At 47.9% G+C, this 25,619-nt stretch overlaps 10 protein-coding genes across 10 annotated transcripts; 8 read left to right on the forward strand and 2 right to left on the reverse strand.

The window, feature by feature from the left end:
- Nucleotides 1–8: 8 nt before the first annotated feature.
- F5147DRAFT_781187 (WD40-repeat-containing domain protein) lies at nt 9–2,828 on the forward strand (the record flags this gene model as incomplete). The annotated part of the gene is made up of 3 exons (XM_041442592.1): nt 9–980; nt 1,032–1,176; nt 1,231–2,828. The coding sequence occupies 3 exons, from the start codon at nt 9–11 to the stop codon at nt 2,826–2,828; spliced, it is 2,715 nt and encodes a 904-aa protein (XP_041285325.1).
- Nucleotides 2,829–3,516: 688 nt separating this feature from the next.
- Nucleotides 3,517–6,583, forward strand: F5147DRAFT_56364 (WD40-repeat-containing domain protein). The gene is made up of 4 exons (XM_041430687.1): nt 3,517–3,586; nt 3,639–4,714; nt 4,764–4,908; nt 4,963–6,583. The coding sequence occupies exons 2-4, from the start codon at nt 3,653–3,655 to the stop codon at nt 6,558–6,560; spliced, it is 2,805 nt and encodes a 934-aa protein (XP_041285326.1). The 5' UTR covers nt 3,517–3,586; nt 3,639–3,652; the 3' UTR covers nt 6,561–6,583.
- A 422-nt stretch (nt 6,584–7,005) lies between these two features.
- Nucleotides 7,006–8,700, reverse strand: F5147DRAFT_727434 (Arp2/3 complex, 34 kd subunit p34-Arc-domain-containing protein). The gene is made up of 6 exons (XM_041439258.1): nt 8,558–8,700; nt 8,459–8,505; nt 8,170–8,408; nt 7,870–8,120; nt 7,482–7,822; nt 7,006–7,433 (listed from the first exon to the last, which is right to left on the reverse strand). Exons 1-6 carry the CDS (start codon nt 8,570–8,572, stop codon nt 7,409–7,411), a joined length of 918 nt encoding a protein of 305 aa, XP_041285327.1. The 5' UTR covers nt 8,573–8,700; the 3' UTR covers nt 7,006–7,408.
- F5147DRAFT_727435 (uncharacterized protein) lies at nt 8,688–10,705 on the forward strand. The gene is made up of 10 exons (XM_041439259.1): nt 8,688–8,754; nt 8,802–8,858; nt 8,907–8,951; nt 9,003–9,080; nt 9,130–9,260; nt 9,311–9,421; nt 9,474–9,516; nt 9,567–10,013; nt 10,069–10,231; nt 10,281–10,705. The coding sequence occupies exons 1-10, from the start codon at nt 8,751–8,753 to the stop codon at nt 10,633–10,635; spliced, it is 1,434 nt and encodes a 477-aa protein (XP_041285328.1). The 5' UTR covers nt 8,688–8,750; the 3' UTR covers nt 10,636–10,705.
- F5147DRAFT_764778 (cyclophilin-like domain-containing protein) lies at nt 10,706–12,102 on the reverse strand. Its single transcript, XM_041440728.1, has 8 exons — nt 12,004–12,102; nt 11,902–11,949; nt 11,739–11,854; nt 11,600–11,690; nt 11,460–11,542; nt 11,250–11,408; nt 10,869–11,192; nt 10,706–10,816 (listed from the first exon to the last, which is right to left on the reverse strand). The coding sequence occupies exons 1-8, from the start codon at nt 12,054–12,056 to the stop codon at nt 10,767–10,769; spliced, it is 924 nt and encodes a 307-aa protein (XP_041285329.1). The 5' UTR covers nt 12,057–12,102; the 3' UTR covers nt 10,706–10,766.
- A 2,084-nt stretch (nt 12,103–14,186) lies between these two features.
- Nucleotides 14,187–15,791, forward strand: F5147DRAFT_727447 (uncharacterized protein). Its single transcript, XM_041439260.1, has 7 exons — nt 14,187–14,407; nt 14,458–14,644; nt 14,702–14,888; nt 14,942–15,042; nt 15,099–15,259; nt 15,313–15,478; nt 15,547–15,791. The coding sequence occupies exons 1-6, from the start codon at nt 14,279–14,281 to the stop codon at nt 15,433–15,435; spliced, it is 888 nt and encodes a 295-aa protein (XP_041285330.1). The 5' UTR covers nt 14,187–14,278; the 3' UTR covers nt 15,436–15,478; nt 15,547–15,791.
- A 2,509-nt stretch (nt 15,792–18,300) lies between these two features.
- On the forward strand, nt 18,301–19,589 carry F5147DRAFT_56512 (uncharacterized protein). The gene is made up of 7 exons (XM_041430742.1): nt 18,301–18,488; nt 18,552–18,768; nt 18,826–18,988; nt 19,037–19,137; nt 19,195–19,352; nt 19,408–19,528; nt 19,576–19,589. Exons 1-6 carry the CDS (start codon nt 18,363–18,365, stop codon nt 19,498–19,500), a joined length of 858 nt encoding a protein of 285 aa, XP_041285331.1. The 5' UTR covers nt 18,301–18,362; the 3' UTR covers nt 19,501–19,528; nt 19,576–19,589.
- Nucleotides 19,590–20,621: 1,032 nt separating this feature from the next.
- F5147DRAFT_727460 (chaperonin 10-like protein) lies at nt 20,622–22,377 on the forward strand. The gene is made up of 7 exons (XM_041439261.1): nt 20,622–20,661; nt 20,725–20,880; nt 20,935–21,242; nt 21,303–21,384; nt 21,440–21,626; nt 21,684–22,078; nt 22,129–22,377. Exons 1-7 carry the CDS (start codon nt 20,656–20,658, stop codon nt 22,243–22,245), a joined length of 1,251 nt encoding a protein of 416 aa, XP_041285332.1. The 5' UTR covers nt 20,622–20,655; the 3' UTR covers nt 22,246–22,377.
- Nucleotides 22,378–22,456: 79 nt separating this feature from the next.
- F5147DRAFT_841379 (chaperonin 10-like protein) lies at nt 22,457–23,829 on the forward strand (the record flags this gene model as incomplete). The annotated part of the gene is made up of 4 exons (XM_041444370.1): nt 22,457–22,717; nt 22,903–23,092; nt 23,139–23,533; nt 23,586–23,829. The coding sequence occupies 4 exons, from the start codon at nt 22,457–22,459 to the stop codon at nt 23,703–23,705; spliced, it is 966 nt and encodes a 321-aa protein (XP_041285333.1). The 3' UTR covers nt 23,706–23,829.
- A 301-nt stretch (nt 23,830–24,130) lies between these two features.
- F5147DRAFT_781195 (uncharacterized protein) lies at nt 24,131–25,387 on the forward strand (the record flags this gene model as incomplete). The annotated part of the gene is made up of 2 exons (XM_041442593.1): nt 24,131–24,334; nt 24,389–25,387. The coding sequence occupies 2 exons, from the start codon at nt 24,131–24,133 to the stop codon at nt 25,385–25,387; spliced, it is 1,203 nt and encodes a 400-aa protein (XP_041285334.1).
- Between the last annotated feature and the right edge of the window lie 232 nt (nt 25,388–25,619).

The raw sequence follows: 25,619 nt of genomic DNA on the forward strand, positions 1-25,619 counted from the left end.
AGCACACAATGCCGGTGTTCGAAGTGGTGTTTTTCAAAGACAGTCGACAAGTTGTCAGTGCTTCGGGCCAAATTCCGCGCATTTGGGACGTAGAGAAAGGGACATTGGTAGGAACGCCATTTGAGGGTTGGTTGCGGATGGGTCCCTACAGGTCTCTCGTCGCTGTATCACCAGATGACAGGCGAGTTGCGAGCAGTTCAGGTGATTATATCATGATCTGGGACATCGATGAGCAGAAAGTACACGATCCATTGGATAACCATGAAGATACAGTGACATCACTGTGCTTCTCCCCGGATGGCAAGAGACTCGCAAGCGGGTCATTGGATGGAACAGTTGTTATATGGGATGTGGAGACTCGTGCTGTTCTCTCAACACTCGTCAAGGGTAATCTGTCTTCGGTGTTTTGTGTCGCCTTCAGCCCAGATGGGTCCAAATTAGCATCTGCAACAAAGTTCATTATCCGGGTTTGGAGCCCCGATAACGCCGAGCTTCTGTTCGACATCAACGCTCACAGTGATTGGATTGGAAATATTGTGTGGTCGCCTGATAGTCAGCAACTTGTCTCCGCATCATATGACAAAACAATCAAATTTTGGGACTTGGCGAATGGGTTCCAGATCGGTCAAGCTTGCACTGGTCACAACGACAAAATATACTCCCTGGCCATCTCTTCTGATGGCTCCTTCATTGCTACTGCCTCGGAAGATAAGACTGTGCGCTTGTGGGGCACAAAGTCACACCAGCAGATAGGACAGGCGCTCGAACACACCAGATGGGTTTGGTGCGTTGCAATTTCTCCCAGTGGAGAACTGCTCGCGAGTGGAGATAATGATGGGAATCTTCAACTCTGGTCCATCGAGAACACACTTTCCACAGCATTCGGGATGGATCCATCATACGACTTCTACTTCGTACACCGCAGTAAAGTAAAGTTGGACAAAAACCTCTATGCTGAGGCCCTTTCTGACGCGGAAAAGGTGCGGACGATATCCGTCGTTGTTTCTATATTTGTGCTGATATATTCGCAGGTCATTGAGCTCAACCCTTCGTCTCATCTCGGATACGAATTAAAGCATGCAGCGCTTCTTGGAGCACAGCGCTATGATGACGCATTCAAGGCCTTCACAATCATGCTCTCCAAGTTGGATGATACACTCGACCCACGGATACGACGTAAGCTCCAAACAACTCGAGCGCCGACTTGAAGAATACTTACATTTTTTGCAGAGCTACGCCAGCAATATGTCAGTCCATCTGAAGTAGAAAATGCTATCCGACAAGCTATTCACGCCCAACTGGAAAACGCCCCGCTTCGTCTAATCAATACCTCTACCGGACATTTGTGCAATCGAGACGTGCAGATCAACGCATTCATTGAAAGCACAGAATACAAGGAGCTTTTGCATTCATCGGTCATGCATGGACCCCTCCAGACGGAGCCCATCAAAGAAGCGGTCGCAAAGTACTTCAGCTGGGTCATGTTGTCTCATAGGTGGGAAAGGACGGAGCCGCTGCTGCACGACATTCAGGGCAGGGATATATATGACTTGAATCCCGTCGGAACAGTTGTGAAGTTGCAGAAGTTCTGCAAAGTGGCTCGCGATGCGGGGCACCGTTGGACGTGGAGCGACACGTGCTGCATCGACCAGAACAACAATGTTGAGGTCCAGCAATCAGTCAACTCCATGTTCGTATGGTATCACCACTCAGCGCTCACCATCGTCTACCTATCGGATGTCCCTCCTTCATCAGAGCCTGGCGCGCTCGCAAGCAGCACTTGGAACACGCGAGGATGGACTGTCCAGGAGTTCCTCGCCCCTAAAATTGTCCTCTTCTACCAAGCAGATTGGAGCCCATATCTCGACGACTACTCACGCAACCACAAGGAGTCTGTCAGCATCATGCAGGAGTTGGAAGATGCAACAGGCATAAATGCGTCGGCACTTGTTGACTTTCATCCGGGTACAAGAGATGCCCGAGAGAGACTCCGATGGGCGTCAACGCGTGTAACTACTTTGCAGGAAGACATCGCGTATTCGCTGTTTGGGATCTTCGGCATTCACCTCCCTGTAATTTATGGAGAAAAAAGACAGAACGCGCTCGGACGACTTCTACAGGAGATCATAGCCCATTCGGGAGACATCACGGCCTTGGACTGGGCGGGACAATCGTCGAACTTCAACAGTTGCCTGCCAGCCGACATTTCCTCATACAAGGCTCTGTCATGTACACTGCCATCTCTATCCGAGGACGAGATGCAGAATTCGGTCTCCACATTACGAAATAATATTTTGGCTGTTGACTCGGCTTCGAGACTGTATACCACTCTTGAGAACCTCAGCGTTCCTCGTTTCGCAAACGCGAGATTGCAATTGCCTTGCATCGTATTTCCTCTCACAGAAGTCAAGCGGAGGCCTGGTCAGGCCGGGGATACAGGTTTCATTTATGATGTCAAGGCAGACGGACTACAAGACCTGCTGGTCACAACAAAAGATAGACTTGTTCAATTCTCCCCTACAAGGCGTACTCGGCAGACATTTCTGCTCATCCGCCCATGGAATCGTTATGACCTCGGGTTGGTCGACTTTACAGACGAATCGCAGAGTGTGGATGATTGGCTTGATGAACCTGAAGATGATGAGCTGGTCACGAGAAGTTTGAGGTTGCTAGTTCGTCTTGCTCGTCCTTTTGGCGCACTTTTACTGGCGCAGCAGTGGGGTGGGGAGTACAAGAGAATCGCTTCGGATAACAACATCATCGCACAGGCTAGGGACATGGCTTCTGTCAATGACATGATGGACGTCAGAATGCTGGAGATATTATAGCTGGCTAGAACGGGGATTTCTAATGCATTTTCGTTTGTACCTTGACACCACTGCATGCAAAGATACCTGTAGAACTTTGCGCATATATACATGAACTTCACTTTGGTCGCCTGCAAGACAGAAAGGACTGTAAGCAGGAAATAGAGAAAACGCGACTCCTGTCGATGTGTCATGATGAACGTCAGAACGCCAAAAATCATTGAATCAACTTGCACTGGTGACGGGTGCTCGTAGCAGTTTAGGGCAAGTGGAATCTGGCGTATATTTATTGAGACTTGACCTTCATAGAACAGTACCCCTGAAGTGTCTCGTCTCTTCGGTGTTCGTGCCGCACCTAATTAGCTAATACACTAGCGGGTATTTTTCCCACGCCTGCAGCACACCGTCCCCGTGTTGGTCAATCTATATAAACCTAACACATGGACTCCACATGCAGGTCTGTTACAGGTTTATGTTGGTGTCTTTCAGAAGTTTCTGGTTAGTGTGTCAGCTGCCCAAGGTCTGTCTCCCCGCTGTACTTTCATTTGTTGTACACACTTACTCAAGGACAATACATACCTGCCTCAACCTCACACGGTACCTGTTAACATCACTCCTGACTAGTACGCACCAGACCAATGCTCATTGGAGCGGGTTTGGAATTTATATAAAAAGCCTGTGGCGTGGTAAGAGCCATCAAAGACCTAGACAACCCACATCACTTATGGGTAGAATACAACTCTACTCACGACGCATAAGATTAACGACATAACCATAAAGTACTCTCCTCGTCAATTTCAAATACTACTGATCATTCATCTTTCTGTCTAGTAGGCCAGCGTGACATGTTGGCAAGTGTGCTTGATGGAGCAAAAACAGCGTATCTTGCTGTGAGAGGGTTCGCGACACCGGCGAAGACACGACTGACGTGGACGATGCCAAAGCACGTGGCGCCAGTATCCGCCGTAGTGTTCTTCAAAGACAGTCGGCGGGTTGTTACTGGCTCGGACCACATTGCGCGCATTTGGGATGTAGAGAAAGGAGCATTGGTAGCAGGGCCATTCGAGGGACACTGGAGCGGTCCAATCACATGTCCAGTCGCTGTATCACCAGATGACAGACGAGTTGCGAGCGGTTCATCTGCAGACATCATGATCTGGGACGTCGACGAGCAGAAAGTACTTGGTCCGCTGGTGAAGCATCAAGACACGGTGAGATCACTGTGTTTCTCTCCAGATGGCAAGAGACTCGCGAGCGCGTCATTGGATGGAACAGTCGTTATATGGGATGCGGAGACTGGTGCTGTCCTCTCAACCCTCCAATGTAATGTGGGTATGGTGTTGTGTGTCGCCTTCAGCCCAGATGGGCTAAAATTAGCGTCCGGAACATTGCGCAACATTTTGGTTTGGGACACCAATAACGCCAAGCTTCTATTCGACATAGAGGCTCACGAGGATTGGGTCAGCAGCATTGTGTGGTCGCCTGATGGCCAGCAACTTGTCTCTGCGTCACGCGACAAAACAATCAAGTTTTGGGACTCGGCGAATGGGACCCAGATCGGTCAACCTTGCACTGGTCACACTTGCAACATTAGGTCACTCGCCATCTCTTCTGATGGTTCTTTCATTGGAACCGCCTCGGACGACCATACAGTGCATCTGTGGAACACAAAGTCACATCTGCAGATAGGGCAGGCACTCAAACACGCCACATATGTTTTCTGCGTCGCAATTTCTCCTAGTGGAGAACTGCTCGTAAGTGGAGATTCTGATGGAAACCTTCAGCTCTGGTCCATCGAGAGCACACTTTCCACAGCATTCGAGACGGATCCTTCATACTTTGCGCATCGCAGTAAGGTGAAGTTGGACCAAAGGCTCTATGCGGAGGCCCTTTCGGACGCGGAAAAGGTGCGGACGATATCCGTCATTGTTTCAACATTTCTGATGATATTTGCAGGTCATCGAGCTCGATCCTTCGTCTCATCTCGGATACGACTTGAAGTATACAGTGCTTCATGGAGCACAGCGCTATGATGATGCACTCGAGGCCTTTACATTCATGCTTTCCAAGTTAGATGATGCACCCAACCCACGAATACGACGTAAGCCCCAAACAACTCAAGTGCCGACTTGAAAGATGACTTATGTTTTTGCAGAGCTACGCCAGCAATACATCAGTCCATCTGAAGTAGAAGATGCTATTCGACGAGCCATTCACGCCCAACTGGAAAATGCTCCACTTCGTCTAATCAATACCGCCACTGGGCATATATGTAATCGAAATGCACAGATCAACGCTGTCACGGAGAGTATAGAGTACAAAGAGCTTCTGCATTCATTAGTGACGCATGCGCCCCTCCAAACGGAACGCATCAAAGAAGCGGTCATCAAGTACTTCAGTTGGGTGATGTTATCCCATAGGTGGGAAACCAAAGAGCCGCTGCTGCACGACATTCAGGACAAAGTCATATACGACTTGGATCCGGTCGGAACTGTTGTGAAGTTGCAAAAATTCTGTCAAGTCGCTTGCGATGCGGGGCATCGTTGGGCGTGGAGCGACACTTGCTGCATCGACCAGAACAACAATGTTGAGGTCCAGCAATCAGTCAACTCCATGTTCGTCTGGTATCACCACTCAGCGCTCACCATCGTCTACCTATCGGATGTTCCTCCTTGGTCAGAATCTGGCGCGCTCGCAAACAGCATTTGGAACACGCGAGGATGGACCGTTCAGGAATTCCTCGCTCCTAAAATTCTCCTCTTCTACCAAGTAGATTGGACCCCATATCTCGATGACCGCTCGCGCAACCACAAGGAGTCTGTCACTATCATGAGGGAGTTGGAGCGTTCAACTGGGATAAATGCACGGGCGCTCGCCGCCTTCCACCCGGGAATGAGACATGCCCGAGAGAAACTTCGATGGGCGTCAACGCGTGTTACCACATTGCAGGAAGATATCGCGTATTCGCTGTTTGGGATCTTCGGCGTCCACCTTCCTGTAATCTACGCAGAGAAAAGACAGAACGCGCTCGGACGTCTCTTGCAGGAGATCATAGCCCATTCCGGTGACATCACGGCCCTGGACTGGGTGGGACAATCGTCCACCTTCAACAGCTGTCTCCCAGCCGACATTTTCTCATACAAGGCTCTGCCATGGACGGTACAATCTCTATCTGAAGACGAGATACAGAATTCGGTCTCCACGCTGCGAAACAATGTTGTGGCTGTGGAGTCGGCTTCGAAACTGTATACCACTCTTGAGAACTTCGGCATTCCTCGTTTCGCAAACAGTAGACTGCAATTGCCTTGCATCGCATTTCCTCTCACAGAAGTCAGGCGGAGTACTGGTAGAGACGAGGACAAATGTTTCACATATGAAGTCAAGGCACACGGGCTACAAGACCTGCTGGTCACCACGGAAGATAAACTAATTCAATTCTCGCCTGCAAGGCGTACTCGGCAGACATTCCTGCTCATCCGTCCATGGAATAGGTATGATCTCGAGTTGGTCGACTCCACAAACGAGTCGCGGAGCATGGACGATTGGCCTGATGAACCTGGAGATGATGAGCTGGTCACCAGAGGGTTGAGGTTACTCGTTCGCCTTGCTCATCCTTTTGGTGCACTTTTGCTAGCGCAACAGCGTGGTGGGGAGTACAAGAGAATTGCTTCGGACAATAATATCATCGCGCAAGTGAGGGACATGGCATCTGTCGATCACTTGAACAACGTCAGGATGCTGGAGATATTGTAGCTGCGAAGAATTGGTCAAGAATGGGAATCTCTGACGCACTTTCGTTTATACTCTAACGACTAGACTGGTGATCAGCATATGAAAATATCCGTAGAACTTTGCATTGTATAGCATCCAATAGTATCGTATCCTGCCCCATGTATACACAAGGATTCCCTACAAGAAAAAAAGACTAAACAGGAGACAAAGAACCCGCTATCAATGACACAGATAGCCTGAATGCAGATCAGTCACAGTTCGCAGATCTGGAGCTGCTAGACGTTGACGATGAGACTTGTAGCCTACGTGGAAGATTGCTCTGCGCCTGACTCTAGTACCCTTGAATTTTGTGTTGTGTCAAATTGTACTTACTATACACTGTTTAGCACTGTCTCAGTACTCAGTGCTCAAGTGCTCAGTCTTAACATAAAACACCGGCGCAAGCACTTCCTAGAATTGTGCTCATCCAGATTCATGATTTTCATCCAGCGTTTCCGAGTCCTATCATGTGTAGAAACCTCTCCAACGTTAACAAGCGAGTAATGATCTGTATATGGAAGTCAGTGCATACAAGTAAAGGTGGTGAAGATGCCGCAGGAGCGACTGTCAATTCCGGGTTGTGCCCTGCCTGGAGAGAAAACGAAGGAATAGGAATATCAACTTTGTCAGATACTCTGGAGAAATTTCGGTGAGTGTTTCTATATTCTCTGCAAACCACAGTTTGAGGTTCTCAACGAAGAATCCCAATGATAATGGAGTCCCTTCGCTGAGAACCATAGCTGCGCAGTGGGTCAAATTTCATAGGAGACGTCTTGACTAATATGCTACTAAAGTTACACGATGCGGGAAAGGTACCTCGTCCATCGATCTCACCGATTCGTCATAGTTCGGCCACTGTACCACACCATTAGCTGGACACTTCACAAAAGGCGCTCAACATACGTGACAGTTTTGCGTTCGGTTGTTGCCACCTCCGTCTTGGCGCGGTTTAAAACTTTCTGGAACTCGGCTACTCGATGACGCATACGGGAGTGCATGTATGCCTTTGAACACTTGATGTGGTAGTGCAGATAATCGCGGAATAGCTGTACGTGTGATATCGTATTGAACGAAATGTTGGCGTTCGCAAAGTGACGAGGGAAAAGGACAAAGGTGACATAGCCGATGTCATCAGTGTTCCGCAGACCTGCGAGATCGCGGATTTCCAAGGGTGGGTCGCGGTTCGTGTAGAGCACTTGGGGCGCATTTTGAATACTGGGCTGCCGTCGTGCGTCCACGAATTCCTGGTGCAACGTCAGGCATGGCGCGAGAAATCAGAGAGTATTATGACCTGCAAGAATACTTTGCCAAAAATACGATCAGTCTCCTCCCTGAAGACTGTCGAGAATATCACGGTGACACGATCAGGCGATGCTTGAATATAGATGGCTTCTTCATCACGGTAGTGGATCTGCATTAACTGCCCCTGAGCACCACCTGATGCTTCCAACTCTTTCTGTTGCTTAAATGCGAGCTCGAATGGTGCTGCTAGAGCGTTCCGCTTGAACAGCGAGATAGACTTTACGAATGCTTCTCTGCTTTCTGTAGACACCACCTGAGTCAGATAAACACGTAGCGGAGCGGCACGCACCTTCATCGGCTGGAACCTGATCAATATCTATTTCAAGACTGATGTTATATTCTGGCTCTGTCTGCTGTTTAATGAGCGGGCCATACTCCCGTTGTAATACCTGCATCGCTCCGTATGCAACTAGCTCATCCCAGCATCTGATATTCATAGAAAGCTGAACCACGGTCTTCTTTTCTGGCGTTGATAGATGAAACCTCACGCCATCAAAATCCACAAACAAAACATCGAGAGACGATGGCCTGGATATCTCATTAGTGTACGCAGCGTTACTAGTCAATGACAATCTCACTTTGCGATCTTCTCCGCAAGCGTGGTCTGAATGATGAGATTATGGGACTAACAGCCATCAGAATACACGTCCTCAAAGGAGCTTTCAAACGTCGCTCACCTCAAGAAGGATCATGTTGTCGACGTCTTGCTGCGGCGCACCGTGTTGGTCCGTGTGTTATCTACGTAGGACACGAGCGTGAGAAAGTCTTATGGTCGCAGCCGCAAGTGATTTCCTTCTTGCTTTTTGCTACTTATCCAAGCTAGCGAGCGACAGATCATACAGCGAAAAGTATCGCACAAGGTTTTCAATCATGGGTTTGTTTTTTCCTGAAGTTAAATGCTCAATACTCAAAGATATTCAGCGCCTAAAAAATCGAAGGCATCAAAGATGTCTCTCAATGAATTTCTCGGCGATAGCAGTGCGTTGGTCATTTTTCCTGAAAACTCGGTTATAATGTGACGCATAGCGCTGGGATCATGGGCGGATGAAATGGATTCTCTTCCGAGTGCTCGTATGTGCTTGTCTATGCCCATGAGGATTTAGCTTATCGGAATTCGCCTAGCGTCGATGAGAGCGGATGATGACAGGTCTCGACCTGGTGATCGGTTTGGAAGAAGGGACGACTTTTCTTCGTCGCGGCGTAAGTTCTTATGAGTCTCGGGATTCGTGTTGATTCACACTATACGCAGCCGATCGATCGTTTGCGTCGCCTCGGGAAGATCTCCCCCTGCCCACCCAACCCCCTTACACTGCCTACGTCGCAAATCTCTCCTTTGACATCACCGAAGGCGAACTTGAAAGCTTCTTTGGTCCTCATGAGGTACGTGTTCTGCGGCCTGATATACATGACGTAATGTGACTTTTGGTCAGACCAAATCGATCAAAATAATCAAGGACCGTGATGACAAGCCGAAAGGCTTTGGATATGTCGAGTTCGCGGAACTTGATGGATTAAAAGATGCACTGGCAAAGACCGGTAGTGTCAGTGGACGTGTCATCAGTTTCCTTCGTGCTGTAGTTGATTCTCTTCTAGAGCCTTTCTGGACGCACAGTTCGTACCAGCGTCGCCGAGCCTCGTGAGTGCTGAAGGACTCTTTCCAGGCTTGCAAGACTTAGTATTTCACAGCAAAGGAAAGGTCCGGATTCTCAGGGTCTAGCTTCGACGATGACGCCAAGTTCTCTGGTAACTGGCGCCGTGAAGGCCCCCCGCCTAACATGCAGGACTCACGTGATTCTTCCCGACGTCGGTTCGATGGTCCCCCGGGAGATCGCATGCCACCTCCACCCAGTATCTCAGACGAGGTCAACCAGTGGAGGTCGAGTAAGCCTCTTGCAAAGATCCCTGAACCAGAGGCTCCATCATTCAAGCGGAGAGGCTCAGGATTCTCCACGCCCGAAGGCCAATCGCCTGCGGACAACGAGGACAAATGGACTCTTGGGAGTAAGTTCAAGCCGGCAACAGAAGAACCGCCATCGAGATTTGCTAGTTTGAGAGGCAGTCAGGATTCGCAACACGCGAGAGACCCGCCCGCCGATGATGGCGACTGGCGCGCTGGACGATCGAGAACATCGCGTAAGTATCATTTTCAGCACATGGTAACAGTATGGGTTAAAAACTCGGATAACAGCAAGCAGTTCCACACCCCCTACACCCCAGATGGGCCGTCGTAAGCTCGAGCTTCTCCCTCGTTCTTCCAACTCTGCCAGTCCCTCTCCTCTCTCTTCTCCGAAAATGGCCTCTAATCCCGCTGCCCCGTCTGCTCCCAAAGCTAGTCCTTTCGGCGCAGCCAGGTCCGTTTTTTGTGATATTTAATCTGTCAAGTGCTCAAGTTCTCAGCAGACCAGTTGATCTTACCTCAAAAGAACGCGAAATTACTGCCCGCGTTGAGAAGGATCGTGAAGCCTTAAAGGAACGTGTTCCGCACCCAATGTCACGTAACTCCTCCCGTCAAGCGACTGAACGAAGTCCTATCACTGCTACACGGTCGCCTCCCCAAGTTATCGCTACGCCACCTACACCTGGATCTCCGCGTGTTTCTCATGCTACGCCAACAACGTCAGCAAATATTAGACCATCGATCAGCTTCGCCAACGCTGCTAGTACGAGGAAGGATGCATTAAACGCCAAGGTTGAAGAGAAGGAGGAATTGCCCATGGACAAGGTTACCGAGCAGGTCGCAGAAGTAAGCGTGTAGTATAATGTGTTTATAACTTTTTATCTTCACACTTGCTCTGATTTCTATGACATTTTGTGATTTGGGGTATTGCGCATGATGTTAATGAGCATGGTATAACAAACTAGAGAGTATAATGTCAACAAGATATTCTACCGTCGATGGTGAAGTTCGGGGTCAATGAATTTCATTCGTCCCCGTCCTGAAAATCCGCTTCAGCTTTTGACACGAAAGTACAGATGAAGATGACCAACCTTTAAATCGCACACCTCCTTCACTCGCAGGGGGTGTAGATTCATATTTGCGCTTGATCCGCTCTAGTTCCTTTCGCTTAGCCTCTTCTAACCGCTCCTGCTCCTCTCTCTCAAGTCTGGCATCATACTCCTCTTCGGTTTCTTGCCTAGGAGCCTTCTCGTCATCATTCTTGCGGCCCTCATCATCCGATTTGGCATCCGCTTTTCTTTCATGTTTTCGGCGCTTGGATTTCTTCTTCTTTTGAGTGCTACGATCACGATCTGAACTTCGTGAGCGCGAGCGACTGCTGTGGCCCCTTCGACTAGGAATTTCTGCATTTGATTCTTCACATTGCAAGGATATCAGTCACTTCATCACAACTTCTGGCGAGAAGGGCGCACCTTGAGACGCCTCAACCTTCCTCTTGAGTTCAAGTTCACCGCAGTTGACGATAACGATAGGGTGCTGAGGTCTATCCTTCTCATCTACAGGAACCACAGCAAGATTCTTAATGACCTCGTCGTATCCGCGAATGACCCGGCCAAATACGACATGCTTGCCTATGAGGGCACATTAAATACACATGTGGATTTTCTAGAAGAAAGGCTCACCATTTAAATGTGGACAATCTCTCAGGGTAACGAAGAATTGTGATCCATTGGTGTTAGGCCCCTTGTTGGCCATGCAAAGGAGGCTGTACCATGAATTGGGAATATGAGTGAAGTATTGGAGTATTCGATGGTGAACTTACCCTTCTGAATCCAAAGGTCGCGTCAAGTCTTCATCAGGGAAAGCACTGCCGTAGATGGATTCTCCCCCGGCGCCGTTTCGTTTCGTAAAGTCTGGTGACCATGAGTAACGCCTAAAAATGGAGTGATATAATGGCGCACCTCCACCCTGAATCATAAAATCACGAATTGAACGGTGAATGATGCTATTCTTGTAGTACAGAGGCCGTTCGGAGACAGCAGAAAGGCCTTTCTCTCCCGTACATAGTGCTCGAAAGCTAAGAAGAGGTCAGATCAGGGCTGTATACCATGAGCGTTAATTTACTTTTCAGCTGTCTTTGGTGCTGTATCGTTGTAGAGCTCGAAAATAACTCTAGGATGAAGTGATGAGACCTTAAAACCAGTGCAATATAGGGGTATTAATTACCGCCCTGCAGGCTCAGTGCCTATTGCAAAGTCGAAGAAAACCCGAGGCAGCATGTATGAATCCAACTGAGTCCAGAATGAATGGGAAGGAAAGCGAGGTTATCGCACGTGATCTGCTTTCAAGGAGTCACGGTCTTTTTTTAGTCTTCCAAAACTACTTGACTACTACCGTGGTCTTGCGCATTTCACCGAAGACTGTACGTGAAATATTCATCTACGCATGCTATATCAATATTGGGAGACTTTTCTATTAACTTTGTCGAACTTTCGAAAACTTCACTCAGCTGCGCGTTTCATCCAAGGCCATCAGAAAATATTCATCTCAATTTGCTCCACCGATAGCAAACATAATTACCTACTGGTTCCTGGATCGCGATTCGCGTCGGAAGAAGAAAAGATACGTATGTTATTCATCATAAATACTAGCGAAATACTTGATGTCTCCAAGAGAAATTGGGAGTTAGGTGGAGGAACTTAGCTCAGCCGCTACAGTGCTCGGGCATCCGATCGTCTCTGTTGACAGGGTTTATTGCAGTAGGCAAGCTGCTATACTCCCGGGTTGGATTGGTATGCAAAAACGCAAGAGTCTGGCCCGCAGAGACTTCATGTTCTCAGAAATCAAGTTTACCGGACAAGGTGAATTTCAGATGACAATTCGATTATGAAAATTCAAACGATGCAGTTTAAATTGCGTTGGAGGTGAAAACAGGGAGGTATGTAGCGGCAAAGATAATGAAACACAATGAACCAAAAAATTGCACCCTTCATGTGCAAGAAGGCAGACTCTCGTCGCGTTACGTGCGTAGAATTTCATCCCATGCCTCATGCTATATAATTGCCACCTGAACATGTTTTGGATATCTCCGTCAAATGGCAAGTCGTTTTGGTCATGCCGGCGATGTTCCATCTAATACCATCAAACCAGATGACCATCCTGCAACTGTCTTCGTGTTCAAATACAGCCTCTTGCCACGATAATGACTATGCATATCTGCCACTCACTCTATTTTTCAATCTTAGATGTCTTTCGGGCAATAGGCATAGCACCATCGACGTCAAAGAAACCAGTCGACGAAGAGACAAGATTACGGTGATGAAATGGTGTCTGATGAACCTGAATTGCCCTCCAAGGACATCAAGCCAAGGATTGAGTAACTTTAGATGTTGGCAGAGTTATTTCCTCCAAATCATCTTCGTCGCAGAAGGAGCTCCGGCATCTACATGCACAACTAATTTCATCTGAGGATCGGGAGCTTTCACGTGTCAAGTTGGAATGTGGGGGGTCACGACGGCAACCTACGTTTACTCATGATGTCCTCGATTTAACTGAGGATTTAATTTTGTCTGCGATAGCTTGGTTTCAGGCCACCGCTCTGAGGTAAGTCATCGCAGACATATTAATGATTGTAACTCTCACCTCTGTGCAATTCTACTTTTAAGAACTCGGTTCTTTGTAAGATGGAGCACGTACACTTCCAATGGAATTCGAAATTGGTCTTTCATTCCCTATCGCTGTGGATGTCTTTGTATTGGGACAACTTCTTGATATCTTGTTTGTCGTCACTGACTACGGTTGTTAAGTCTACTTTGTTATTAGTAAACCTTTTTCTATGTGGAATTCCTGCAGAATTCGGGGGAGTACCCGCTCCAAACTTACCAGACTTATCAAGATGTCTATAACCTGATATTAATTATGTAATATGTAGCGTGGAATCACGTTCAAACTGTTGTTCACATGCACGAGGCTCCCAACTTCTTGAGTAGCTATAGCATACCTCCCTTGGTTTCCCAAATCCAGTCCCACACCGGGTGAACGTCTATGATACGATATGTCCCAAAAGTGCTATCCTTTTTGTTTTTGTCATGAACTCTGCTGACTTTCCATTCAACTTCCTTTTTGTTGTCTGTTTATGTAATAGCTGCTGTGGTTGTCGCTCGGCGTCTCGCCTCGGTCTTATCAGTCCAAGATAACCACTTAGTGAGTCCCCTCTCATCAATCACTGTGTTTTCTGCACTGGGGAATGCGCAAACCAGAATCCTGCGCGTGCGCGCATATCAATATAACTGGTACATACACTTCGTGACGTTGTCAACTTGTGGACTCCGTCCGGCATCCCGCACGTGACCCGTTGTCATTGAAAGGCTCGGCTCACTGTTTATTACGTTACGTATATAGTCTTCAAAGCTTTACATACTTCTTTCAAGCAAAGCCATCTAATATTCCATCCTGCAGGCCGTATCCCGCCCCGAGATATATTGCCTATCTACCTTGCACCATGATTCTAGGAGACTTTTCTGCTTGTATATTCGTGGATGGCGAGGAGCTCCCAGAGTATGATGTTGTCGTTTCCAGTACGCCAACAGAGAACAGAATAACGTGTTGGATCGCGTCAGATGCAGGCAAGGTGCGTTGTTCATGAGATGCACAGGGAAAGACCCTTAGTACCTTCATAAGAAATTTGGAGTCAGGGCGAAGTTTTTAGCCCAGCAGACCTCGGGGGGCTTGGTAACCGTCTTGGTTGACGGTAATCGCTGTCGTTCATACGTCATGCCTCCGGGCTGGATTGGTACGCAGGAAGTAACATATCTGAGCAATAGTTATGTCAGAAGACATTTCATGTTCTCCCAACTTGAGCTTACTGGTTAGTATGCGAAGGTTCCCGAAGCCTTCTTCCAAGTTCTAATGCTAGACTCATCAGATGACGACTCAATGCTCGATGATCGAAGCGCAAATGATATAGGTCAAATTATGATGGAGGTAGTGCAGGGGAAGTACGTCATGAATGAGCAAGTAGTGGGTTCCCAGAATGTGAGTGATCGTACCCTTCGCGTGCGGGAAGGCAAGGTGCATGAACGCGCCAAAAAGGCATGCCCTCATCGTGTTGTGTGCGTAAAATTTCATCGCAAACCTCACTTTTTATGATTGTCATTTTGTTAAGCTTCGGAGAAGAAGTACCCGATCAAAGCCCAGCATCAGCCTTCAAGATCATACCAGACAATACTCCAAAGACTATCTTCGTATTCAAGTACACGCGCCTGGGTGGGCCACGATGTTTTCTACGCGCATTCACCGCTCACGCACATTACCAATCCCAGACATCCTGCAAGCAATGGGAGTGGCACCACGTACATCAATCGTGGCAGACACAGAGACAGAGATAGATGATCATAACGATGACAATGAAGTCATGGATGGGCCTGATGAGTCTTTGCCCTCAGAGGATGTCAAGCCACTGGCAAGGATTCGAGAGCTAGAGGTAATTTTTCGTTTTGGTGATATCTTTCCCTCCGGCTCATTCTCATCTTGTAGATGGAGCTTCAGCGCTTGCGTGCACAAGTAGAGGATCAGAAGCCCTCGCTTGTCAAGTTGGAACACGGGGGATCGCGACGGAAACCCGCTGTTATGGAGGTTATTGATCTCACTGAGGATTAGTTTCTCTTTTCTTGGGTTCAGGCTTATATCCCTCCGTTCCGAGGTAAGCAATCAAATTCCCAGTGTGATGGACACCATCATGCATTTTCTAGGAACTCAATTATCTGCAAGATGTGAAGCACGCTACATCAATAGTTTCTGTGTGGTTCGAAGTAGTCATCATCATTATATATGTGTATAGGTGCAGAACTTTAAAACTCTGTCGCAACGAGTCCTGACGTTACGCTTACGACTTGAGTAATACTTTTGTGTATGTACTGTTAGTACTACGCCTTGTTCTACAACCACTCTATAATGGCCTTCCAAGTCGTATATAGACTTCATATAATAACAGCTTGCACTCCGAGGTTTCAGAAGTTCCAACGTTCAATATTCAATATCAGTTAGTTCAAGATTAATGTAAACAAACTTTTATCACTTTCTTTCTCCCGTGGCAGGGTCGAATATCCACACCCATGCTCCTCGGAGACTTCTCTGCCTGGCCTGCGCTGCGGTTGATGGAAATGAACTCAGCGCTCGCGATCGAAGATTTCGTGGCACCGCCGTCTCCCCCTTGAGATAGGAGACTACTAGGTACCTGGATTGTATCTAAGGAAGGAAAGATCACATCCTCTCAACTAGCGTTCCGAATGTCGCGGCATAAGGAAGGAGCTCAATGTCGTTTTGCTCAAGTGTTTCCGGTTGGTACCAGGACATCCGGAAACGCACGCAACGTTTACAATGACTTATCAATGATGCGGTACTGCGCACTATGTATTAGCTCTCGTGACCAACTCGCGACTTTCATATCTCCTCGACCGCCGGTACTTGCCGGCAATACAATGGCGACTTGATATTGTTCCACTGTTGACCGGTATCTAGACCTTCATGATCATCATGCTGAGCGGTATTCAGATGATGACGGCTACCTACTGCCCTTGGATGATCACGGGGGAATTCGTCTGACAATTGTATATACAGCTATTGGGACATTTAAGAAGTATATCGTGCGAATGGCAGTCATATTTTGGGACTTGACTCATTTACCATAACTGCAGCCTCGGAGACGAAGCTAAGAGAACCTCTGGTACAGACAAACCTCCTATTTGACTGATCTTATGGTCATCGGTAAGCTTGTCTCCGATTTCTGTACCGAACACAATGAATGTCAATTGTCGCTCTCTGCGATTATTAGCCGGAAGCACTCACTGCCTATGGGTGGACCGGAAGCCGGTTGCTTCACGGGACTGCTAGAGAAGATCCCGGATCAACTCGCCTGATTTTGTCATCACCTAACGAGTGTAGAATGAGCTGAAACGCCCGCGGCAAAAACAGGGACTCGGGATTCCGAATCAAGTTAGGAGGACCGTCATCCTCGTGAGCGGGGATTTATTCTGCCATTGAGACTACCGGTCTGACGTCAGTACAGCCTTGAGTAGATCCTGCCGCCGGCAGGTGCTTGTTCTCAAATTCTACCCTTCCGGTGTAATCGGTACCCCACACAAGTCGGTACTTTCACAAAACTCGTGTTTATAAACACGGATATCATTCTCTGTTATGACTCATTATGATGTTGAACGACCACGTGAATTGGAGTAGAATGGAGTGAGATAGTTGAAAGTGCCGAAGCCACGTAAAAATATCGACACCTGTCGATATGTGCCGTGGCATTTGCGTGACTGCCAGCGTCTGGCGTACCGATTGCACCGGAAGGGATAGTATACAAACATGGCGTCCTCGGTGTGATGTCCTGTACCGGCCCGAATGCTTCTTTCGATTCCTCAAAATCTATGCCGTGTTTCGTCCATGGTGCCTGTCTGTACCGCCTGGTCAGTATCACATCGCATGACACCACTCGCGGTTGAAATTGAGACATCACATGAAGACGGTGACTCGTACATCGATTCTCCTGATAACTTTCTGATGTTCTCCGAAGTGGTAAAGTGGCGTAGAACTCTTGAAAGGGGGGCTGAGAGGAGTAGTGGAAACAGTAGTTTTGTATATATCTGTCACAAAGCTGAAAACGAAGAAATGTGAATGTCATATATTGTCCAGAAGTTTAGAGTTTAACCAACGCGTTGTTTGGAGTATAATGGCGCCTTATCAAAATAGTAACGGCATTGAGTGATAGACATGGATTGCGTTGAGTCTCGGCCGCCTTTCCGGATCTTCATCAACTCCTCGGACTTTGTTGACACGAAGGAGTACTAGTCCGTATGTGATAGTGGTTCCACGTAGAGACACCTCATGTTTTTGGTCCATGATCCGTTGCCAACCTGTTGAAGAAGGAATCAGAGCGCTGGACATTGGCGGTCCGTTACATCGGCCGATGTGAACCATCAGCGTTGTCAACTCCTATGTGCCGTTCCTCACGTGTCATCCATTTTTACGGGTCAGGCATGCATCGTGACTTGTCTGAAATGACCGTAAGTCAGCACATTGTGACGTGCTTTTGTGAATGGCCCTGAGCTCAGATGAAAAGCCGTTTTGTAAAGTCTGACCTCATTTCCACTGTTCCGGCAGTATCACAAAGCTGCTAGACTAGCAGATAATGAGTCCATGAAAATCGAAGATTAAGCTTGCAAGAAGCATTTACCATCTCCAAGATGTGATCGCGAGTGGGCATGGTCCGGGCTAAAATCACAGCGAGAAGTACGCATTTCCAAGTGGTCTAGAGGTGCCTAGCACCAGGCCATAGCCACTGAGGAGGTACTAGTAACGTTATTCAGTTGCTGTGAAGAACGTTCATCAACGTACCAACAAGTTTGGTTTGAAAAGAAGAGTTTTAGGATATATCACATGACGTGAACGCGTTCCTTGGTGTCGCTGAGTTTCAAATTTAATTAGTGGATAAAAGCACGCGTAATTCCTTGCACGCCTTTCTGTACCTGGTTAAGCGCGTGTACATCGATTGGAAGCTATCCACGTCATCATTCTCCTTTCCTTCAATGCTATCCTATGGGACGCTACGAGCATGCATCAGGGTCGATGGACAAGCTTTGGAGAGCTATGGAATTGAGATGTTTCCAGAAGAAAATAAGGTGACCTGTTGGATTGCTTCGGAAGCAGGAAAGGTGTGTACTTCGTGAATTTGTACATGAGGCGACCCCCAACGCCGCCTCCTGTCGCTCCTGCAGATGTTCTCTGTAGTATGGCAAGATATCAACTATGCACGCCAGTATCACCAAACAGGAGATGTGACACTCGATGGCATACATGGAGGGGGTCAATTAATGCGTGCTTTAGGTTTCAATGAGCCACCGACGTATCAGAGATGTACTGCGGAATTCAAATACGTCAACACATCGATGAATTCCATCCGTCCGCTTACCTTTTCGAGGCTCCAGCTGACGGGTCAGTGTTATCTGATGCAAACCATCAGACTCCAGAAGGATGCTCATATACTTATAGATGAAGATCAACACCTGAATTCTGCACATGCAGAGCTCGGAGAAATTTCCTTGGCCATCTGGCCTGTGAGTGTGATCGGCATGGGCTACCGAAAAAATACAGTCTCTGCTAAGGGGACGATAGTCCACGAGCGCTCAAAGAAGGCATCAAGTCACTGTGTGGGGTGCGTAGTTTTGCTCCATCTCGTCACCCAAGTCACACACGATCTTAGGTTTGGAGAGGAGATCCGCGTGCCGCCGCAACAGGTAATTAACGTGGCGCGCGTTGGAATAACCCCCACAGCTACATTTGTTTTCAGGTACAGACCATTTGGTTCGTGTGCAAAACATAGTCGGTAATTATATTCTGATACTCATATATCCTTACTAGATCGACTCGTGGCAGATGGTATTGCCCCGCCACCTATGCAACCTTCATGGGGAACCAAGCGTGAAGCTCCTGTGGACGTACCAGAATCGGAAGATTACAACGATGGGACAGGCTCAGATATAGATGATGAAGCCTTGCGTGAGCTTAATGCGCTGAAAGTCAGATCTTTTCTTGCGATATGCTTATAGAAGCACTGACACCCAATCTACGAAGGCACAAGTGAAAAGGCTCGAGGAAAGAATAACCACTACCCGCAGTGCCAAGAGGGTAAAATTGGAGTCCAGTGACAGCATGCGGAGTCAGTGAGACGTTGAGGAGTATCACTACCTTATAGGTAAGTTTCTAATCTCTCCACAATAGCCCGATCGCTGAAAGCACAAGCGCACACAACGTAATTCCGACCCACGTCTTTTTTTTGGACTCTCACTTTGTCACATTCACATGCATGAGAAAACGCGCATCGAGGTTTGACTGTTTTCCGCTCCAATAATGGCCCCGTCCCGCACACCGTAACGAAGGAAATGCTTTAGAGCATTGAACAGCATTGCATCCTCATCCATTTCCGTATCCATCTGCCACTTAATTGGCGTCAAATCTGCATTGGTGTTAACCATCCCTTCGTCATGCTCTAATTATATTTCAATCTTGTACAATCGGCCGTGGTTCGTTTTCTTGATAGGTATGTTCTTGCGGGATACTCGAGCTCTCGCTGACCAAACCCTGAACGAGCAGATTAATCGTATACATAGTTCATTCTCACCTGTTAATCCTCGATCGATTTTAATAGCCTGCGATCACGGTCCGTCTTGTGCAATCACCGCTCCACCTTTCAGATCAGCTGAATTCACTCTACGTACCGTCTCTTAATCAAGGTGTCTTCTTGATGAACCATACTCCGATGAATTCTCTTACTTTCCTACGCCTAGATATCCATGCTGGACGTGGATCTAGTTAGCTAGAAATGATAACGGCTTTTGCGCTATTTGATTTTGCCTGATCACAGCCCTGGCGCTCAGCATCCCTCGGAAATGAGGCAAACGTTATTTCTTAAGGAAATGGGCTTCCATGTGCAAGGGGAAGGTGGGCTAGGCTGTGCACCTTGTGTTTTTCACTAATGTGGTCTAGTCTGGTCTGGTCTCCAGGCGCATCCAGGGACCGCTCGCTGGACTATACGTGAAACGTCCGGCGTCCAACTTGCCAGCCTCGAGGTTGGCGTTAATTTTGTACGTACCTTTGACTGCTTCTATAACGAAGCTCCACATAGGACAAACTTGTGGAGCGCACGAGGGAGTTTCCTGTGCAGGGAATTTCCATCAATTGCACTCTGTGCGGCCCTAAAATGTCGCAAAATAGCGTAACTGCCTCGTGGGTTGTGGCACCAATGACTATAAAGCTCACACAATTCCTTCCTGTATAACGAAATATCCTCTGTACCTAATCGGAGTTCACGTCATAAGCACAATGACTGTAAGTATAACGCTCCATTCTTATGTGCCTCGTGTTCATCGTTGGCTCACCAACCCCATGCAGCAGTCCACCAGCAACAAGCCCTCCGGACCTATCCGTCGAAGATTAAGGCTTCTCGATAAAGCTGTGCAGTTTTTATCACGCCTAGATGGACGAGGGCCTCACACAATACACGAGGTGTCCCTAAACACTTCATTCCATTCGCTTCCGTTGAGTCAGGTAAATAATAGCAATGATATAAATACCCACGTCCAATGCTTTATCTTCGCACAGGAACAAAGCCCTTCCATCCATTCAACATTTGACTTCCACTCAATCCCTGATATGCCTGACCAACAACTCGCACTCATCATCCCATCCAAGCAAGCGGCTTTTACCGTCGCTAGCCGCAAAATCCCCAAGCCAGGCCCTGGCGAGGTTCTCGTCAAACTCCAGGCCACTGCGCTCAACCCTTTCGACGCTAAGATCCATAGAGATGGCACTTTCGTCGACAGCTATCCTGCAGTTCTAGGCACCGACGGTGCTGGCACCGTCGAAGAAATCGGTGAAGGTGTTACGAAATTCAATCCAGGGGAAAGAATGTATGCCATCTCATTTCTATAATGGCCACGTTCGTCGAGATTGATCGTTACTTCGGCTAGATTCTTCCATGGTGCCTTTGACGATAACGATCTGGCAACCTTTCAGCAGTATTGTGTAGTCACAACTGACTTCGCAGCTAAGGCAAGTTAATCCCCGCGATCGGTAGTCGAGACTCGTGTTGATCGATATTACTCAGGTCCCGAGAAGCTTATCGCTCGACCAGGCAAGTACTATTGCATGCGGACTTGGCACAGCTGCGATCGGGATGTACGGTACTATCAATGGTATCGGTCTCATTCCACCTTGGGAGCGCGGCGGATGGTCCAAGTACAAAGGTTGGCCCATCTTGATCCTCGGTGGTGCCGGCTCTGTCGGCAACTACGGTAAGCTCGGCTCATTGCCACAGCTAAGTCATCTTACTAATACATCACTGCTACTAGTTATCCAACTAGCGAAACTATCGGGCTTCTCACCAATCATTACCACTTCCTCGCTGAAGCACACGGAACGTCTGAAGAGTCTCGGAGCAAACCACGTCATAGACAGATATCTTCCACTGCCAGCACTCAAACAGGCCGTGATGAAAATTACGGGCTCTCGCATACATATGATGTACGACTGCATATCCACAGCAGAGACGCAGGAGGCTGCTTGGTCATTGCTTGCGCCCGGAGGGAAGCTTGTTGTCACACAGCCATCCTTGATTAGCAAGGACAGCCATGACAGTAGGCAGGTGGTTCCTGTAGACGGAAGCCCGCAATCAGACGAGAACTGGGAAACGGGGAAGAGGCTGTGGGCTCATCTTGAGAGATGGGTCGAAGAGGGTCACATACGGGTATGTATTAATTAAACCTTACTTCTAGGTGTCTTCTAACATTTTTTCAGCCAAACAACGTCGAGCTATTATCTGGCGGGCTGCGCGCAATACCAGATGCGCTCGAGAGATTCAACGCTGGGAAGGTAGACGGGGTGAAATTGGTAGTTCGGCCACAAGAAACCTAACAATTTTGCACGGGCGATCTGGGACATCCATATATGATCATTATTTTATCTAGATACCCCCTGCATTACCTTCATTTCTTTGGACTCAATATGAATTGCTTCTTGCATGTGTCATCATTTCAAAATGGTCGCGACTAGGAGTCGTATATAAAATGTGACCCCTATGTAGAGTCGCTTTCAATCGTTACCGCACGCTCTCATCTTCCTAACCATGTCTGATACAAAGCAACAAAAAGCACTCTTCCTTAAGTCCAAGCACGGCCAATTCGCTATTGGTTTGAACAGCATCCCGAAGCCCGGGAAGGATGAGGTCTTGATCAAGGTTTACTCTGCAGCCCTTAATCCTGTCGACTACAAAGTTCAGGAACTCGGGGGTTTTGTCGAAAAATACCCAGCAGTACTCGGTGAGGATATTGCTGGTATCATCGACGAAGTAGGAGAAGGCGTCCTCAACTTCGCGAAGGGAGACAGAGTGTGAGCACTATCAGCCCCTGAGTTATGCCTGAGTCGCTTCCTTAACTTATTCGCTATAGATTCACGCATGGCCAGTTTTCAAACGATCAAGCTGGTTTCCAACAGTTCGCACTCGGCGACACGAACTTCACTGCGAAGGCATGTTCTTAGCAAAGGATTTGAATCGGTACTGACAGCATATAGATCCCGGATAATTCGGGATATGATGACGCAGCCACTATTCCATTGGCCCTCGACACTGCTTCGACTGGCCTGTATTCTGTTGGCAAGTACGGGTTTGGCCTCACGCCACCCTGGGTAAAGGACGGTATTGGCATGTACTCCGGGACTCCGATCGTCATTCTTGGTGGAGCTTCAGCTGTTGGGTCTTATGGTAAGTTGCTGTCGAGAGAAGTATCATTCTAACCTTCCCCTTTCAGTCATTCAGCTGGCTCGCCTCTCTGGGTTCTCTCCTATCATTACGACTGCGTCGCCTGCCCATGAAGTGTACCTGAAGTCGCTTGGGGCTACCCATGTATTGAACAGGCACCTTTCTGCCGACGTTGTCAAGGCTGCTATCGACGGATTTACAAAGAACCCGATCAAGTACGTGTATGATGCCATCTCTCTCCCTGAGACACAGCGGGTTGGATGGTCGATCCTCGATGCGAAAGGATGCCTAGTTTTGACACTTCCGGCATCAGTCAAAGAAGACGAAGGAAAGGAACGCCAAGTTATTGTGACATTCGGAAGTCCACATGCGAAAGAAAACAAGGAGCTTTGCAAGGGGTCGTGGGCCATTCTTTCGCAGTGGCTTGAAGCGGGGACCATTAAGGTGAGGTATCAAGCATATCCCAGTCTCACTGCCGCTGACCTACCTCATATAGCCTCTTAGGTACGAAGTTCTTCCTGATGGTCTTGAAGGAATCATCGGAGGGTTGGAACAAATGAAGGCGGCGAAAGTAAGCGGGAAAAAGCTGGTTGCTCACCCGCAAGACACAAAGTGAGGCCATACTATGTGGTCGACGAGGAAGTCAATGTGATTTTCGTCTGGTTTGTTACTGTATTTTTATTCAAGTGCCGGCATCGTATTACTATGTATTAGTAAATTATTTCAAGAATAAACCTGTGATTCAGATTTCACGAGTTGCAATTGTCAAGGCGTCTTTGCAAAACTTATTTAAGTTTTTGAAGTTTGAACATGGATAATTTCCTCAGACACAATAATTAATGATAATTTTTCTACCTCACGTTGAATCGACATTCTGAATCTCAAGCCAGGCTGAACCGTTCTTTGCCGTAATAGTCCGGACTCTGGACGTAATGCCTGGTCGGGGCCTCGTGTCAGTTGCTTCTACCAGCCAGCCAGTGGGACAATTTGTGGTCTTGTCTTGTATGTGCTGTGACTTACGAACAAATTTCTCGACTGATCATGCGAGGACCTTTTGAGACTCTCTGCATCTCGGAAATTCTCGCAGTTATCCTTGATGGTTTGCAAGGCGACAAGAAGTCGTTATACCACATGTCCTGCTGTTGTCGTGCATTTACAGATCCTGCCCTCGATGTCCTCTGGAGATCTATGCACTCCTTTGCGCCATTCACTTCGTTGATTCCACAAAGCGCGTCATTTGCGAATGTAAGTGACTCATCTCATGTCTGTCGCCGATGCCAATCCTCGTTATATCTGCAGGACTCCCGGACGACAGACTGCGATCTCCTAAAGTATCGCCCATCGAACGACTGGAAAACGTTCGACAAATACGCTGCACGAGTATGGAGTTTGTGCATAGGAGAATACGTCAAAAATTGCGCAGACCTCGTAAAAAACCAGGAATGTTATACACGTCTCACAGTCATTCGAGGACAGGATGGATGTCATCCTTTCCCAAAATTACGCAGTCTGTCCTATATCCTCTACGGGCCAATTTCCCCGCAAGCGAAGCCATTTCCCCCCTCCCTGCAATCTCTCACTCTCGTGTGTCGCGACGCGCTTGATTGTGACCCTATTGAATTGGTACTTGACCGCGCTGTCGCTGAAGCACCGCATCTAAAGGAACTGCGCATTATTGGTCTCATGCGGACAATGCGAACGTTGCACTCAACACCCCAACTTCATTTCGGGCAGATCGAGAGCCTCGATCTAAGCAATGCTTATATTCGTGCCCCCGAGCTTGCAACTCTTTGCACGCTATTGTCCCAGGTACCTATCTCAGACCTCAAAATCCACCTCCAAGATCGCTTGAGCATGAATTGGCAAGCCATTCCTCCGATGTTCCCTGCATTGAAGCAGTTGGATGTTCGTGGATCAATGTCTTCCGTCACCCTCTTCATATCACGTCTTGCAGCAACAAACCTACATACGCTGGTTTTTCAGCCAAACGGGTATTATCACGGTGTCGTGACCGTCTTTGATTACCTCATACCTATCATCGTTGAGAAGCTTGGAAAGTCGCTGAAATCATTTGATCTTCATATCAATGGACCTAGGCCTCGTGCCCAGGATAGCGACCTTATCAAGTGTATTTTGCAGGGGCTTGAGCCTCTTGTGGAAGCAGGCTTGCAATCACTGCGCCTGTTTTTGCAAGTAGGCTCCACAATACCAGTGCAATTCCCTCCGGAAGTGCAGTCCATGCTTGAGCCCTCCGCTTGGCCTTCCTTAAAGCAATTTCACTTTGCGACAAAGGAGTAACAATAGTTACAATACGCAGTGTTCTTCCTTGATATAAGCAATCGATCAGGTTATACACTAGCATGGTTAGTCTTTGGGTCCCTGTCTAAGTACTGGGGTGGTCTACATAGGAGCTCGACTCGAGTTTGCTATACATTTACATAACTTTAGCAGGGCCGATTTTTTAATTTTTTTTTACCCCAACTTTTACATAAGTACTACACATTACTGTTACGTCAGCATCCAGAAATTG

This window comes from Suillus discolor, assembly GCF_016758755.1.
Source record: "Suillus discolor strain FC423 chromosome Unknown F5147scaffold_128, whole genome shotgun sequence".
Taxonomy (NCBI): Eukaryota; Fungi; Basidiomycota; class Agaricomycetes; order Boletales; family Suillaceae; genus Suillus; species Suillus discolor.

Bases quoted from the DNA above. Each gene is read 5' to 3' on its own strand.
- F5147DRAFT_56364 (XM_041430687.1), top strand. From the start codon at position 3,653: ATGTTGGCAAGTGTGCTTGATGGAGCAAAAACAGCGTATCTTGCTGTG. The intron at 4,715-4,763 runs GTGCGGACGATA...TGATATTTGCAG, and splicing joins CCCTTTCGGACGCGGAAAAG to GTCATCGAGCTCGATCCTTC. The intron at 4,909-4,962 runs GTAAGCCCCAAA...ATGTTTTTGCAG, and splicing joins ACCCAACCCACGAATACGAC to AGCTACGCCAGCAATACATC.
- F5147DRAFT_727434 (XM_041439258.1), bottom strand. The intron at 8,121-8,169 runs GTGCGTGCCGCT...TGGTGTCTACAG, and splicing joins TCAGGTTCCAGCCGATGAAG to AAAGCAGAGAAGCATTCGTA. The intron at 7,823-7,869 runs GTCATAATACTC...ACGTTGCACCAG, and splicing joins TTGGCAAAGTATTCTTGCAG to GAATTCGTGGACGCACGACG.
- F5147DRAFT_727435 (XM_041439259.1), top strand. The intron at 9,081-9,129 runs GTAAGTTCTTAT...CACTATACGCAG, and splicing joins CGACTTTTCTTCGTCGCGGC to CCGATCGATCGTTTGCGTCG. The intron at 9,422-9,473 runs GTCAGTGGACGT...ATTCTCTTCTAG, and splicing joins CACTGGCAAAGACCGGTAGT to AGCCTTTCTGGACGCACAGT.
- F5147DRAFT_764778 (XM_041440728.1), bottom strand. From the start codon at position 12,056: ATGCTGCCTCGGGTTTTCTTCGACTTTGCAATAGGCACTGAGCCTGCA. The intron at 11,691-11,738 runs GTGCGCCATTAT...CATGGTCACCAG, and splicing joins TTTTATGATTCAGGGTGGAG to ACTTTACGAAACGAAACGGC. The intron at 11,543-11,599 runs GTAAGTTCACCA...TTCATGGTACAG, and splicing joins CGACCTTTGGATTCAGAAGG to CCTCCTTTGCATGGCCAACA.
- F5147DRAFT_727447 (XM_041439260.1), top strand. From the start codon at position 14,279: ATGATTCTAGGAGACTTTTCTGCTTGTATATTCGTGGATGGCGAGGAG. The intron at 14,408-14,457 runs GTGCGTTGTTCA...TACCTTCATAAG, and splicing joins TCGCGTCAGATGCAGGCAAG to AAATTTGGAGTCAGGGCGAA. The intron at 15,260-15,312 runs GTAATTTTTCGT...CTCATCTTGTAG, and splicing joins CAAGGATTCGAGAGCTAGAG to ATGGAGCTTCAGCGCTTGCG.
- F5147DRAFT_56512 (XM_041430742.1), top strand. From the start codon at position 18,363: ATGCTATCCTATGGGACGCTACGAGCATGCATCAGGGTCGATGGACAA. The intron at 18,989-19,036 runs GTGCGTAGTTTT...ACACGATCTTAG, and splicing joins GCATCAAGTCACTGTGTGGG to GTTTGGAGAGGAGATCCGCG. The intron at 19,138-19,194 runs GTTCGTGTGCAA...TATCCTTACTAG, and splicing joins TTTCAGGTACAGACCATTTG to ATCGACTCGTGGCAGATGGT.
- F5147DRAFT_727460 (XM_041439261.1), top strand. The intron at 20,881-20,934 runs GTAAATAATAGC...ATCTTCGCACAG, and splicing joins ATTCGCTTCCGTTGAGTCAG to GAACAAAGCCCTTCCATCCA. The intron at 22,079-22,128 runs GTATGTATTAAT...ACATTTTTTCAG, and splicing joins TCGAAGAGGGTCACATACGG to CCAAACAACGTCGAGCTATT.